Below are 15,373 nucleotides of genomic sequence, written 5' to 3'. Positions count from 1 at the left end.
TTTACACCTGTTTTCTTTAGGCCGAAAGACCCAAAAGGACAAATACGCTCCCACTTTTAAACCGCTCCAGGGAAACACGGCATAAATTAACCATCAAACCAAACCCGCTGCGGAAGTCCGCCCCGAAGTCACCGCCCCTTCCTTCGCCTCCTCCCCCAAAAGAATCTCTTTCTTCCTGACGGAAGGCCCCACCCACTTCCGCCACGCCATACGCGTCCCGTATTACGCCTGGCCTTAGCCAATAGGCTGCCTCCCAGGAAACGTTACCTCTGACCTCCAGGCTAATCGGAGACAGTAAGACAAACTCCTCGCGAGAGGTGAGGTTGAAGCTGTCTCCGCCATCTTGGAGATGGGAGACGGGAGATGGCTGTGGTGCTTCTGTTAATGCAAGCGACAAAACGGGTACAGTAATCACCCCGAGTGAGGCTGCCATCATTTGGACTGTCGACCTGAGCCACCGTTGAGGGTGTCAAGCCCAAGCGCGGCGACACCGAGCCCCCTTCGCTTGCCTTCTATGTGGCAGGGGTGAAGTGACTGAGGACCGGAAGGATGGTGCAGTCCTGTTCCGCCTACGGCTGCAAGAACCGATACGACAAGGATAAGCCTGTCTCCTTCCACAAGTAAGGTACCCGCGCGGCTCCCGGGCCGGCCCCACCTGGGGCTGGGGGCGCGCGGCCGCTGGGGCTGGGGGCGGAGCCAGGCGCGCGTCCGCGCGAGACCTCCTTAAAGGGCGGGGCGGGGCGGGCGCGCTGGGGTCTCCGGCCGGCCGCGGGGGGCGGGGCCCGCGGCGGGGGGCGGGGCCCGCGGCGGGGGGCGGGGCCCGCGGCGGGGGGCGGGGCCGGGCGGGCGGGGCGGGGGCGGGGCCGGGCGGGGGCGGGGCCGGGCGGGCGGGCGGCTTTCTCTGCGGCTGACGGGCTGCGGTCCTCGGGCGGGGCTGCGGGTCCGCCCTTCGCCTGGGGCCGCCTGGGTGGGCCGCACCGGCGCTCGGTGCTGTGTCCAGGGTGCTCCGGGCCGCGGAGGAGTCCGGTGATCCTGACATTTAAAGAGAAGCAGAGACCTTTAACAAACAAGGAGAGGTCGCAGTTCTCGTCGGTGCTGTGGCTGGGCCGTCTGCATGGGAGAATTAACGTTTGGCCAGGGTATCGAATAGGACTTTTTTAAATGCAATTTCTTGGAAGCAACTTTTAAGGCTTCCTAGGTTTTAGGGAAAGAAGCTGGCACTGCTGATTCGTTATCGTCCAGCTAACAATAATACGGGCAATAATTTCCATGGACCATAATCAGGTGGCATAATAAAGGTCAATATGAGCTATTACAAACCTGCCTCACAGCTTTCAGGGCTATTTAATCCTGTTGGCACTACAGCAAGAGTCGTAGGTAAAAAATACTCCCTTGAAAAATAGGAAAACTGGCCGGGCGTGATGGCGCACGCTTGTAATGTCAGCATTTGGGAGGCTGAGACAGGAGGATCACGGTTCGCAGACAGCCTCAGTTACTTAGAAAGGCCCTTTGCATCACAGTGAGACCCTGCTTCAAAATAAAAAAAACTAAAAAATAGGGCTGTGGATGTAGTTCCGAGGTTGAATGTCCCTGGGTTACATCCCCAGTACCGCAAAACAACAACAACACACAGACACAAATAAAAGGGAAATTGCCAGTCATTGTAGTGCATACCTGTAATCCCAGTACTTGGACTGAGACAGTGGTATCACAAGTTCAAAGACAGCGTCAGCAATTTAGCGAGACCCTTTTTCCAAACAAAAAAGGACTGAAGGTGTAACTCTAAGGTAGAATGCCTGTAGGTTCAATCCCCAGTATCACAAAAGAAAATAGGAAAACTGCAAAGTTCAAATTAATGATAATCAGATGGTCTCTAAATGTAATATATTTTCACTCAAAATCATTGTTTACTGCCGGCTGTGGTGGCACCCAGTACTTGGAAGGCTGAGACAGGAGATTGTAGACTCAAGGACAGCCTAGGCAATGCTTCTCATCAACCTAACAAGACCTTGTTTCAAAAAAAAAGCCGGGCGTGGTGGCGCACCCACATTCGGAGAAAGGAGGAAGGAGGATCGTGCAGATTCGAAGTGAGCCCCGCTGGCTTAAGAGACCCTGTTTCCAAAAAAATAAAAATAGGTCTGGTAGAGTAGCCCGGATGTAGAAGGGCTTCCAGGAACCCCAGTACCACAAAAATAAATAAATAAATAAATAAATAAATAAATAAATAAATAATAAAAAATAGGACTGGATATAGCTCAGAGATAGAATGCCTTTGGGTTTAATCTCCCGTACACATACACACACACACACACACATACATTCAGTGTTTACAAAATTTATTAGGTTTACATTAGGGTTTTTTTTTTTCCCAATAATGCCCGAATATATGCTAAGAAATCAGATCCAGTGGTAATCTATACAAGCTATTTATAGCTAAATACAGAAGCTAATTTTAAAATATTTCTTCCATTTTTAAAAATTTTTTATTGGTGCACTGTATTCATACATTATAGTGGGATACAAAAAAAACTTTTGTAGACATACATGCACACATCGCCCAGTCAGCCCCCACCGGATCCCCACCCCATTCCCTCCCCATCCCTCCTTCCCATGCTTGGCTTAGTGGTTGACATATAGTATTATAGCAATTTATCCAAAATTAACAATGATAATCTCACATAACAGTTTCATTTGTCTGATACCAAGCTTTTGATTAACTTAAAGATAACATTTCAATATTTCTTTTTACTTTCTTTCTTACCAGAGAATATTTTTTTCTATTTTTTTTAGGTGAAACTATCATATATTTATATATTTTTCAGAAAAAAATCTATCCTAATATGGAATATGGACTCTAGATACCCAAAACGATCTCGAAAAAAAAAAAAGCTAGAAGATATATATTAGCTGATTTCAATCCATATAAAGCTACAATAATTGAAACAGTGTAGTACTGTTCTAAAGGCAGATATATAAACCATTGGAGGTAAATAAAAGCCTAGAGCTAAATTCTTCCCTATATTGTCAAGTTATTTTTGACAAGGTTTCCACGAACATTTGGTGGAGGAAATAATAATATTTTAACTAAATATTGTTGAAAAATAATAATTACATGGAAAAGAATAAAATTGGACCCTTACCTAATCCCACATACAAATATTAACTCAAAATAGATAAAAGACCTAAATATAAATCTTAAGACTATAAACTTTTAGAAGAAAATCTGGGTCATAAAACCTCACAACATTGAAATTGGCAGTGATTTCTTGGATATGATTTCAATGGCACAGGCAACAGAAGAGTATACAAACTCCTTAAAAAATAAAAAAAAAATTGTATATCCAAAGACAATGTAAACAGAGTTAAAAGTTACTGATAGAATGGGATAAAATACTTCCAAATGCTATATCTGAAGGCATATTAATATTCCAACTAGAAATCCTAAAAATTAACAACAATAAAAGCAAACAATACAATTTAGAGATAGGTAAAAGACTAACATAAATAATGAATCTCCACAGATAACCAATCTTAGTTGTCTGTTGGATGGAAAATCTTGTTTCTCTGGTTCTGGTGTGTGTTACCTATTTCTTCTTTGTAGTTAATCTCTTTGAGTATTTTCTCTAGCGCTGGTTTTGAAGACATAAATTCCTTCAGTTTCTGTTTGTCATGGAAGTTTCTTATTTTTCCATCTAATTTGATGAAAGTTTTGCTGGGTAGGAAATTTTTGGCTGGAAGTTGTTTTCTTTCAGAGTTTGGAATATGTTACTCCAAGCCCTTCTGGCTCTCATGACTTGGTTTGGGAAGTCTGGAGTGATTCTAATTGGTTTGCCTCTGAATGTCACTTGGCCCTTTGTTTTTGTTGCCTTTAAGATTCTCTGCTTGGCTTCCACATTGGTCATTTTGACAATTATGTGGCGTGGGGATCCTCTTCTCCGATCCTGTCTAAAGGGAGTTCTATAAGTTTCCTGGACCTGTGTATCGACCTCTTGCTCTATGTTTGGAAAATTTTCTGCTATTACTTCCTTGAAGAGATTGTGATCCCTTTGGTTTCACCTTCTTGTCCCTCCTCTATTCCAATTATTCTTAGGTTAGCTCTCTTAAAATGGCTCCATATTTCTTCAATGTCAGATTCCTGCTGTCGGATATTTTTTTCTAGATTAGAGACTATGCGTTCATTTTGGATTGATCATCTTCTAAGAGCGAGATTCTATTCTCCATGTGGTCTAATCGGTTGTTTGTACTTTGAATTGAGGCCTTTACTTCATTGATTGCATCCTTTATCTCTTTTTGGCTCTCTCTGAATTCTTTTCGAAACACCTCTATTATTTCTACAGTTATTTTCCTGATTTGATCTTCTAGAAATCTCTGAATTTCTGTTTTATTGGGTTCTGATGTTGTGGGGTTGTGGGCATTCATTGTTCCATTGTTATTACTCTTTCCCATGATTTCAGAAGTTTGTGCCTTCTCTGGGTTCTTCCCTTGGGTCACTATGACTTCACTTAAGGTGCTCTGGATCTCGAGTCTGTGGGTATCTCGGTCCCCACTACTCCTTTTCTGGGTTGTATCACAGAGTCTCAGACCCAGGGAGTCGATAGAGGCTGCTTTAGACTATGGGGGGTGCCAGGTTGCACGTTCTCCTATGGTGTGATATCTCTGCCACCGCCACTCCCCCACTGGGTCAAGTCCCTGGGAGTGCAGTACTGGGATTTCTCCTCTGGGGCCCGCAATTTGACTCACTGTTGTTGAGTACGCAGATGGAGCTGTAGTGGACTCGGTGAATTCGCTGCTGCTGCCGCCGGTAGCAATATGGCGCCACTGCCACGCCCTCGGCCGTGAAGCTGGCATATTTCTTCTCTGGTTTTGAGCTCCGCTCTGAGTCCCTCGGCTCGCTGCCCGCCGCTCTTCTCTGGAGCCTGGTGGGCTGTTGAGTGCGTTGGTCTGTAGCCGTAGCCGTCCAGTGAACTCACCGCTGCCACCGGCAGTATGACACTGCTGCTGCGTCATCGGGCATGAGGCCGGCGTATCTCCTCTGTGGCTCTGAGCTCCGTTCTGAGTCCCCCTCCTCTTGGAGCCTGGTGATTTTTTTGTTTCTCTAGTGATGGTGTTTTCTGGCTATGAAAGGCGCTGATTTTGTAGTAATGGAGATAGATTGGTTGTTAGCGGGGCTCTTAAGCCCCGCTTTTCTCAGTCGCCATCTTCCCGGAAGTCTCTTCCATTTTTTGTGTGTGAGAAATCCTTTTAAGTTTGTGGGTACATGTTTATATGTTCAATATGATATGAACTGGACCCTACCCAAGAGTACATGGAGAATAGAAAGATCTCCAAAGTGATGATAAGGAAATAGGACACTTACAGAGTTCAGTTTAGTATATCCCAATATTACTTCTTGGTTCATTGGAATTCCTGAAAATTTATATACTTCATGGTACTGAGGATTGAACCAAAGACATTCTGCCGCTGAGATACACCCTCAGCTCTGTATTTTATTTTTATTGTGAAACAGGTTTTCCCTAGGTTGATGAGAGTTTCACTACTAGCTGAGGCTGTCGTTGAACCTGTGATCCTCCTGTCTCAGCCTTCCACATACTGTGATTACAGGTGTGTACATTTGCATGTGGCTAAATTGATGTGCTTTCAAAGTGTAGGAATAGGCCAGGAGATGGTGACAGATGTTCCCTACCTTCTTGCCCTGTTGGTCTTCTTTCTTTCTTTCTTTCTTTCTTTCTTTCTTTCTTTCTTTCTTTCTTTCTTTCTTTCTTTGTAGGACTAGGACTGGGGATGGAACCCAGGGGCATTCTACCCCCAGCCCTATCTTTTATTCTTTTATTTTGAAACAGGGTCTCACTGAGTTGCAAAGCCTCACTAAATAGTAGCTAAGGCTGTCCTTGAACCTCTCGATCCTCCTGTTTCAGCCTCCCAAATGCTGGAATTACAAGCATGTGCCACCACGCCCGGCTTGTCTCATATTTCTACTCACCTGACTAGGGCCATCTAAAAATATGAAAAATAGTTTAAAGAGGATATAAACACATAAGAAATACTGTTTCTGCAAGATGTTTAGAAGTTGTATCTTATCCCTTAGGTAAAACAACAGTTTGGAGCCTGATACAGTGGCCCACACTTGTAATCCCAGTACTTGGGAAGCCGAAACAAGGAAGATCACAGGTTCAAAGCCAGCCTCAGCAACTTAGGCCCTCTACAGCTTAGTGAGATCTTACTTCAAAATAAGAAACAAAATAAGCCGGGCGTGGTGGCGCACGCTTGTAATCCCCGCGCTTAGGAGGCAGAGACAGGAGGATTGCGCAGGTTCGAAGCCAGCCGTGCGCGCTGGCTTACGAGACCCTGTTTCCAAATAAAAATGTAAAAATAGGTCTGGGAGTGTAGCCCAGAGGTAGAAAGGCTTCCAGGAACCCCAGTACCACAAAAAAAAAAAAGAAAGAGAGAGAGAGAGAGAGAGAGAGAGAGAGAGAGAGAAAGAAAGAAAGAAAGAAAGAAAGAAAGAAAGAAAGAAAGAAAGAAAGAAAGAAAGAAAGAAAATAAGGCTGGGGGTATAGCTTAGAGGTAGAATGCCCTGGGGTTCCATTCCCAGTATGGGGGGGGGGCTGTTTGGGGGCAAGTAGATGGAAAATCTTGACAATACTTCAAATCATTTCCATCAGGTATTTTCTAGCTTTTTTTTTGAAGATTTAAAGAAGTTTATTAGAAAGATAGAAATACAGAAAATAGAAATACAGCCCCATGCCAAAATGGCATAGGAGGGTGACTCGAAATGAATACACCCGAATTTTCTAGCTTTTACCAGCTTCTGGATGATGTCTGAAGGGAGAACTTACTGCTATGCAAAGAAAAAGGACTGTTACAAAGATGGATTAGATTTTCATGTTAACAATGGAGCCAAACTTTAGCATGTGGAAGAGAAACTGTGAAACATAGATTTGAAACATCTTTGGCTTTTTTTCTAATTCTTTCAGCTAATCATCAGTTCCTTGACCTTGAAAAGTAGAATCACAGCTGGGCTTGGTAGCACATGCTTGTAATCCCAGTACTTGGGTGACTGAGACAGGAGGATCACAGGTTTGCAGCCAGCCCCAGCTACTTAATGAGGCCCTTTACAACTTAGTGAGACCTAGTTTCAAAATAAAGAATAATAAGCCAGGTGTGGTGGCGCACGCTTATAATCCCCTGGCTTAGGAGGCTGAGACAAGAGGATCGTACAGGTTCAAAGCCAGCCTCAGCTACTTAGTAAGGCTCTAGGCAACTTAATGAGACTCTGTTTACAAATAAAATATAAAAAAAATAAAAATAGGGCTGGGAGTACAGCCTGGAGGTAGAAAGCCTCTGAGCTCTACCCCCAGAACCACCAAAAGAAAAGAAAAGGAAAGAAAGAAAGAATAAAAAATAGGGCTGGGGGTATAGCTCGAAGGTCGAATGCCCCTGGGTTCTATTCCCAGATCTGCAAAAAAAAGAATCACAGTAAATTCTAGCATTCTATCTACCTCTTTTAAGCTGGACCTAATGGACATAACCCAGTTAAGAAATAAATAATTTCATTTATCTCTCAATTATTATTTTCCTGTAGTTTTATATATTTGTCAGATTCTAAGAGAATTGGAAGTCTTTTTTTCCCTCTGGGATATTAAATAATAGATACTATACTAGTATTGGGAAGAGGTTTTGAAATGTATTAATGTACCAGTATTGGGAAAGATTTCCAATTTTGAAAATTTATCGTTTATACTAAAGAAAGCCAGGACTGTCAGGAAGAAGGGACTTGTAATTTACATTTTTTTTCTTGCTGTAATTTACATTTCTAAAGAGAAGGAAAGAAAGCCAGAGCCAGGGAAGAGGTCTCTTTGCATTTTTAAAGAGAGACAAAGATGGGGGGAGATCCCAGATCCCAGAGAAGCAATTTAACACATCTTGGGGGTATAACACGAGGTATAGAGGTCTATGTCCAGAAGACAGGACTGCCCCCTTCCGGGGCAAATCCAGCTTGGGATGGAGACAGCAGAAGACTGGGCTAAAGATTGGGCAGCATATCTACAGATCAAAGGACCTGCTGTAGACTTGGTCAGGATAAGAACACTCAGCATACTGGGGTTCTTTGGCAAATTCATTCGAATTGCCCCCTTGTGCCACTCTGGCACAGGCCTGTAACTATCTCCTGTTCTATCTTTTTAATAAACTTCTTTAAATCCTCAGCAACTGTCGAAGCTATGCATATTTATTCTTAGCTCAGGACAAGAACCCGCGGTTTTTTTTCTGGTTTTGGTCGTTTGGGGTTTTTTTGTGGTCTGAGGGAAAGTGTGTCCAGGACCCTAACAGGGGTCCCCGGGAACAGTTTCCCCACAACCATACTCTCCCAGTCTGTAACAGGTACCATTTGTTTTTCTGTGCAGCACACAAAATTACTGACAAGAAATACGAGCATAATTTTATTCTATAGTATGTGTTTTACTTGAACCTTGTGTCTTCGGTATAAGGATTTAAACATTAATCAGTGAGATAAATAATGAGCTAATCTTAATGAGACTGGCAACTTACTTGATATGTCATTGCCAATGTAACATAGTTCTTTACCAAGCAGGCAAGTTTAGTTGCCTTTATTTATTTACTTACTTATTTATTTGGTTGGTTATTTTTAAAAAGGCCAGAGAAGTGAACTGTGTCTTCTTCTTAGGTTCCCTCTCACTCGCCCGAGTCTTTGTAAAAAGTGGGAGGCAGCTGTCAGAAGAAAGAACTTCAAGCCCACCAAGTACAGCAGCATTTGTTCAGAGCATTTCACCCCAGACTGCTTTAAGAGGGAGTGCAACAACAAGCTACTGAAGGAGAACGCTGTGCCCACAATATTTCTTTGTACCGAGCCACACGACAAGGTAATACAAGTTTTAAAATGCTGGGTTGTTTTTATGAAACTGATGTCTTCGAGTAGAAGATTTGGAGAACCCCAGGAAGAGATAAGAAAACAAATGGCCCTAGAACTCATCACTTTTAAATAGCCACTGTTAACAATGGTTGTCTTTTTTTTGCAGTACTGGGGATGGAACCCAGGAGCATTCTACCTTCAAGCTACACCTCGGTCCTATTTTTTATTCTTTATTTTGAAACCGGGTGTCACTGTTTTGCAAAGGGCCTCACTATGTTGCTGAGGCTATCTGCATACTGCAGTTGTCATGCTCAGCCTCCCCAATGCTGGGATCACAATCGTGAGCCACCACACCCGGCTGGTAGGCTTCTTTAAAGAAACAAACTGCAAGGTTTTTTTGTTCTTTGTTGTTGTTGTTTGTTTGTTTGTTTGTTTGTTTGTTTGTTTGTTTGTTTTGCAGTGCTGGTGATTGAACCCAGGGGCATTCTACCTCTGAGGTACACCCCTAGCCCTATGTTTTATTCTTTTTTTCTGTTTTTGAAACAGAGTCTCACTAAGTTGCAGAGGGTTCACTAAGTAGCTGAGGCTGGCTGGCCGCTGTTAAGATTTGAGAAACTGTCCCCAGGGATCTTTGTTAGACACCTAGAATAATTTCCCCCAAACTCCCCAAAAAACAGAAAAAGAGAAAAAGATAGAAATACAGAAGATAGTTACAGCACCATGCCAGAATGGCACGGGAAAGGGAGGGGGGAGGGGTCCGAGCCAATTCACCACCCAAAGATACAGCAGGTGGACCGGACGTTTTATACCCATGACCTCCATCTTGTTTATGTAATTCTGATGTAGTGAACGTCCCTGTAAGGTACCTCCCCCAGCAAGGTGCAGCAAGGTGTCTCCTTTCATGAAGGGCAAAGGTCAACCCCCTGCTCTGATTTTCCCTATACTATCATGTTGATCTGTCTTTAGAAAGAGTAAGTCCTAGCTCCCCTGTCCTATTGACTTTGCTAATCACTTTGAGCTAAGTCAATCTAAGTTTCAATAGCTGTTTGCTTCCTGACCAAAGCCAAGCCTTTCTCTCTCCAGGTCTGCCATTTTGACACAATTATTTCTGAAATATATCTATTAATAATCAGAGCTTTCTCAAATCTTCCTAAGCCATTCCCAAAACTGGTACAGCTGTGAACCTGCAATCTTCCTGTCTCAGCCTCCCAAGTACTGGTAATACACACTTGCACCACCACACCCAGCTACAAACTGCAGTTTTATTAAAGTGAAATGCCCTCACACTAATAATCTCAGTCTACTGCTGTAGTTTGTTTGTTTATTTGTTTATTTTATTTATCTTTTGTGGTCCTACGGATGGAACCCAGACACATTCTACCTCCAAGCTACACCCCTAGCCAAATTTTTTATTCTTTATTTTGAAACAGAGTCTCACTGAGTTGCAAAGGGCCTCACTAAATAGCTGAGGCTGTCCCTGAACCAGGATCCTCCCATCTCAGCTTCCCAAATGCTGGGATTACAAGCGTGTGCCACCACACCTGCTTGCTGTAGTTAAATCACTCTTCTACCCCTCCCGTTTTTTAGAGGTACTAGGGCTGGAATTCAGGGTCATTCTACCTCTGAGCCATAACCCAGCCCTATTTTTTTTTTTTTTTTTTTGAAACAGGGTCTCACTAAGTTGCAGAGGGCCTCACTGAGTAGCTGAGGCTGGCCAAGAACTGCAATCCTCCCGTCTCAGCCTCCCAAGTACTGGGATTACAAGCATATGCAACCACATCCAGCTTCTTATAACCCCTCTTCTATGTTGTTAAGTTTTGGACTTTGTTTATCAGTGAGAATTTCTTAAATTTTTCTTTTATCCTCTGGTTTACCTTTCTTTCCTTCCTTTCTTTTTTTCTCCCCCCCCCCCAATACTGGGGATTGAACCCAGGGTCATTCTACCTCTTAGGTACACCCTTGTGTGTGTGTGTGTGTGTGTGTGTGTGTGTGTGTGTGTGTGTTACTTGGGGTGGATCCAGGGGCTTTTCTACCTCCAGGCTATAATCCCAGACCTATTTTATATTTTATTTGAAAACAGTCTCACTAAGTAGCTGAGGCTGGCTTTGAACCTGTATAATCCTCCTATCTCAGCCTCCCAAGCACGGCCTGACAACACCCCCTAGTTTTTATTCTTTGGTTTGAAACAAGAGTCTTACTAAGTTGCAGAAGGCTTCACTAGATAGCTGAGGCTGGCTACGAACCTGTGATCCTCCTGTTTCAACCTACCAAGTACTGGCATTACAAAGCTGTGCCACAGGCCTAGCTTCCTTTTCTTTCTTTCTCTCTCTCTCTCTCTCTCTCTCTCTCTCTCTCTCTCTCTCTCTCTCTCTCCTTTTTCTTTTTCTTTTTTTCTCAGTACTGAGGATTGAATCCAAGGACACTCTTATCACTGAGCTACATTCCCGAGACAGGACTTTGCTAAGTTGTACAGGCTGGCCTTGAACTTTTGATCTGCCTGCTTTGAGATCCTAAGTGGCTGGGATTACAGATGTGTGTGCAACCAGCCCCACTTCTCTACTTTAAATGCTTAGTGTTTAGTTAAATCTTAAGTAATGACTTTATTTCTTGTTTACATCCTACCTCAATTTCAGGTAGAACAGTGGGTTTGAAATTGAAACTAGGGCTGGGGATGCAGCTCAGTAGTAGACTATTTTCCTGGTATGTATGATGCCATGGGTTCAACCTCCAGTACCCACAAGAGAAAAAAAAAAGATATTTAAACCAGACATGGTGGCTCATGCTTGTAATCCCCACCCTTGGGAGGTGGAGGCAGGTTCGAAGCCAGCCTTGCTGGCTTAAGAGACCCTGTTTTCAAATTAAAATATAAAATAGGTCTGGGAGTGTAGCCCGGAGGTAGAAGGGTTTCCAGGAACCCCAGTACCACCAAAAAAAAAAAGATATGTCAGACATAATTAAAGATGGCACATCACTGTAATCCCAGTACTTGAGAGAGTGAGAAAGGAGGATTGCAGATTGAAGGTCAGCTTTAGTAATTTAGCGAGACCCTGTTTCAAAAAATAAGAGTTAGGCATTATAGCACATACCTGTAATACCAGTACTTGGGAGGCTGAGACAGGAGGATTGCAGGTTTGAGACCAGCCTTTACAACGTAGGGTTAACTGAAATAGGGTTGAGGGTGTGCCTCAGAGGTAAATCCCCCCAGGTTCAATCCCAGTACCACAGTATATAAGCAAATTGGGTTAGGAATATAGCTCAGAGTTAGAACACCCCTGTATTCAGTCCCCAGTACTAAAAAATAAGCTGGGCATGGTGGCACATGCCTATAATCCCAGTATTTTGGAGGCTGAGACAGGAGAATCTGAAGTTTAAGGTTGGTCTCAGCAAAATTTTTTTATTTTATTTTATTTATTTATTTTTTGGTACCAGTGGTACTGGAGATGGTGCCCAGGGGCACTCTACCTCCGAGCTACATCCCTAGCCCTAATTTTCATTTTTTATTTTGAAACAGGGTCTTACTGAGTTGCATAGGGTTTAAGTAATCGCTGAGGCTATCCTCGAACCACGATCCTTCTGTCTCAGCCTCCCAAATGCTGGAGCAAATTACTAATACCCTGTTCCAAAACAAAAAGGGCTGAGGGTGTACCTCAGAGGTAGAATGCCTCTGGGGTTCAATCCCCTGTATCAAAAAATAAAAGACAGAGCCAGGCACGGTGGTGCAGGCTTGTAATCCCCATGCTTGGGAGGTGGAGACAGGAGGATCGCACAGGTTCAAAGCCACCCTCGCTGGCTTAAGGGACCCTGTTTCCAAATAAAAATATAAAAATAGGTCTGGGAGTGTATCCCGGAGGTAGAAGTGTTTCCAGGAACCCCAGAGAGTATTGCAGTACACAGACAGCCTCAGCTACTTAGTGAGGCCCTTTACAACTCAGTGAAACCCTGTTTCAAAAATTAAGAATAAAAAGCTGGGCGTTATGGTGAACATTTATAATCCCAGTGCTTGGGAGGCTGAGACAGGAGGATCATACAGGTTTGAAGCCAGCCTCAGCTACTTAGGCTCTCAGCAATTTAATGAGACTCTGTTTCCAAATAAAGTATAAAGTGGGTCTGGGAGTATAGCCCGGAGGTAGAAAAGTCCCTGGTTCCACCCCCAGTACCACAAAAAGAAAGAAAGAAAGAAAGAAAGAAAGAAAGAAAGAAAGAAAGAAAGAAAGAAAGAAAGAAAGAAAAGAGGAAGGGAGGGGCAGAGAGAGAGAAAAAATGAATGATTGATTGATTGATTGATTGATTAGGGCTGGGGGTTTAGCTCAGAGGTAGAATGCCCCTGGGTTCCATCCCCAGTACTGCAAAAAAAAAAAAAAAAAAGACAAATTATTTTTTTTTTATTTTGGAAAGTCTTACAAAAGAAGCCTAGTATTTCTGAAATTCTCCCAGTTAATTCTTTCAAGCTGTTTTACTTTAAGTTACTAAAGTCACGTATTCTCTGCATTATTGTTATAGAAGGAAGATCTCCTGGAGTCGCAAGAACAGCTTCCCCTGCCGCCTTTAACACCTCCCATTTCCCAGGTTGATGCTGCCATTGGGCTACTAATGCCTCCTCTGCAGACCCCTGATAATCTCTCCGTTTTCTGTGACCACAACTACACTGTGGAAGATACAATGCACCAGAGGAAAAGGATTCATCAGCTGGAACAACAAGTTGAGAAGCTCAGGAAGAAGCTCAAGACTGCCCAGCAGCGGTGCAGAAGACAAGAACGACAGCTTGAGAAACTCAAGGAGGTGGTGCACTTCCAGAAAGAGAAAGACGACGTGTCAGAAAGAGGTTATGTGTTCCTACCAAATGACTTCTTTGAAATCGTTGAAGTACCAGCATAAAAAAATAAAATGTGCATTGATTTTTAATGGGGCAAGACCACATATCCTCTTTTAGCTTATACAGGAGTTTCATTTGAAAACATAACACTTGATTACTTGTATAAAAGGAATTCAGAATATTTTTTTAAAAAATAATTAGATATATACTGTAAAATTGTAAAATTTTTTGCTTGTAATTTCAGAGTTTTTACATTTTAACAAAATATTTTAAAAGTTATTTAAAAAAAAAAGCCTCAGACTGCCATTGTAAATTGGTTTCAAGTTTGGAGATTTTTGTTTGAGTATTTATAGAAATAATGTAAAAATTAAAAGTAGAGAGTATGAGAGCAGTACAATATTGTGATTTAAGTTTAAATTTTTATTTAATGCTCTTTATTGCAAGATCTTAAATATATATATACATATCTGTGTGTATATATATATATATATATATATATAGTGTGTGTGTGTGTGTGTGTGTGTGTGTGTGTGTGTGTGTGTGTGTGTGTGTAAAACTGGGAATGGAACCCAGGGGCATTGTACCTTCAAACTACACCCCCAGCCCTATTTTTTATTTTGAAACTAGGTCTCACTCAGTCGCAGAAGGCCTCACTAAGTAGCTGCGGCTGGCCAAGAACCTGCAGTCCTGTCTCAGCCCCGGAATTATAACCATGCACCACCACGCCCAGCTTAGTTATATTTCAAGTCAGAAGTATAAGTCAGATCAGGTTATAACCTTACAGGATATAGGTGCACACACAGTTATATTTTTTAAAGCCAGAAAGTTAATTTACTTTTCTGAATTACAAGGATAAAATAGGAAAAAAAAAAGATTTGGCTGGTTTTAGAACAAAAATGTAAGTTATTCCATATATAACCAATAACTTATAAAGGTAGGTTTTTAAAATGTGGGCCCTTTTATTTTTCCTCAGCATTAGAGAATTAGAAGTATATCCTCAGGTGGAAGAAACATCCTTTAATAAACAAAGTAAGGCATTTTACCAATGAAGTCAAACTTGGGACTGCTGTTTTTTCTCTTACTCTCCCCTAGTTAAAGGATACTCAGTTCTCCACTGTGGTTATCTCTCCATCCATATCTGTTAACAGATGCGTAGCACTAAGACAGCTTTATTTGTATTATCGTGTATGGTCGTCTTGCACTTGGCTAATTTTGATCAATATTTGACATAAAAGATATATTTTTCACCTTGAACACAAGTTAGAAAGTATACCCATTTACTTAAATGAGCGATTTATTTTAAAAAGCAACCTAATATGTAGTGTTTAGTTTATTAAATGCCAAGACTTAAACATTGTAGTTTCTGTCTAAACTGTGAGTTGTATTCTAACTTTCTGAGAAATTTTAAATATATTTGAAGTGAAAATTTGTTCTAAGTAACAAATATTACTATCAAAATAACATACTTAGATTTAATAACTATTCCAAGTAAAATTGTTACTTTTGACCGTAAGGTAATTGAAAAGTAACAGACTTTAAGACAGTATTAAACATGTAAACAGTGACGTTCAGTGTTTTTCATAGATCTAGTTTTCACTGCCACACTAGCAGCAGGTAGCACTTTGATTCATGGAGATTTGCTACTTAGTAAATCAATATCTCAAAAGTAGAAAATAAACCGCTGTGGTGGC

The 15,373-nt window shown here is 42.1% G+C and overlaps 1 protein-coding gene across 1 annotated transcript; it reads left to right on the top strand.

Annotated features, from left to right (window-relative positions):
* Nucleotides 1-549: 549 nt before the first annotated feature.
* Nucleotides 550-13,744, top strand: THAP1 (THAP domain containing 1; the record flags this gene model as incomplete). Its single annotated transcript, XM_080710744.1, has 3 exons — nucleotides 550-620; nucleotides 8,684-8,879; nucleotides 13,370-13,744. The coding sequence occupies 3 exons, from the start codon at nucleotides 550-552 to the stop codon at nucleotides 13,742-13,744; spliced, it is 642 nt and encodes a 213-aa protein (XP_080566870.1).
* Nucleotides 13,745-15,373: the final 1,629 nt, after the last annotated feature.

Source organism: Muscardinus avellanarius (assembly GCF_963383645.1).
Source record: "Muscardinus avellanarius genome assembly, chromosome: 14".
In the NCBI taxonomy this organism is placed as follows: Eukaryota; Metazoa; Chordata; class Mammalia; order Rodentia; family Gliridae; genus Muscardinus; species Muscardinus avellanarius.
Note: the sequence above shows the minus strand (reverse complement) of the source record. Positions and strands in the feature narration are given on the sequence as shown.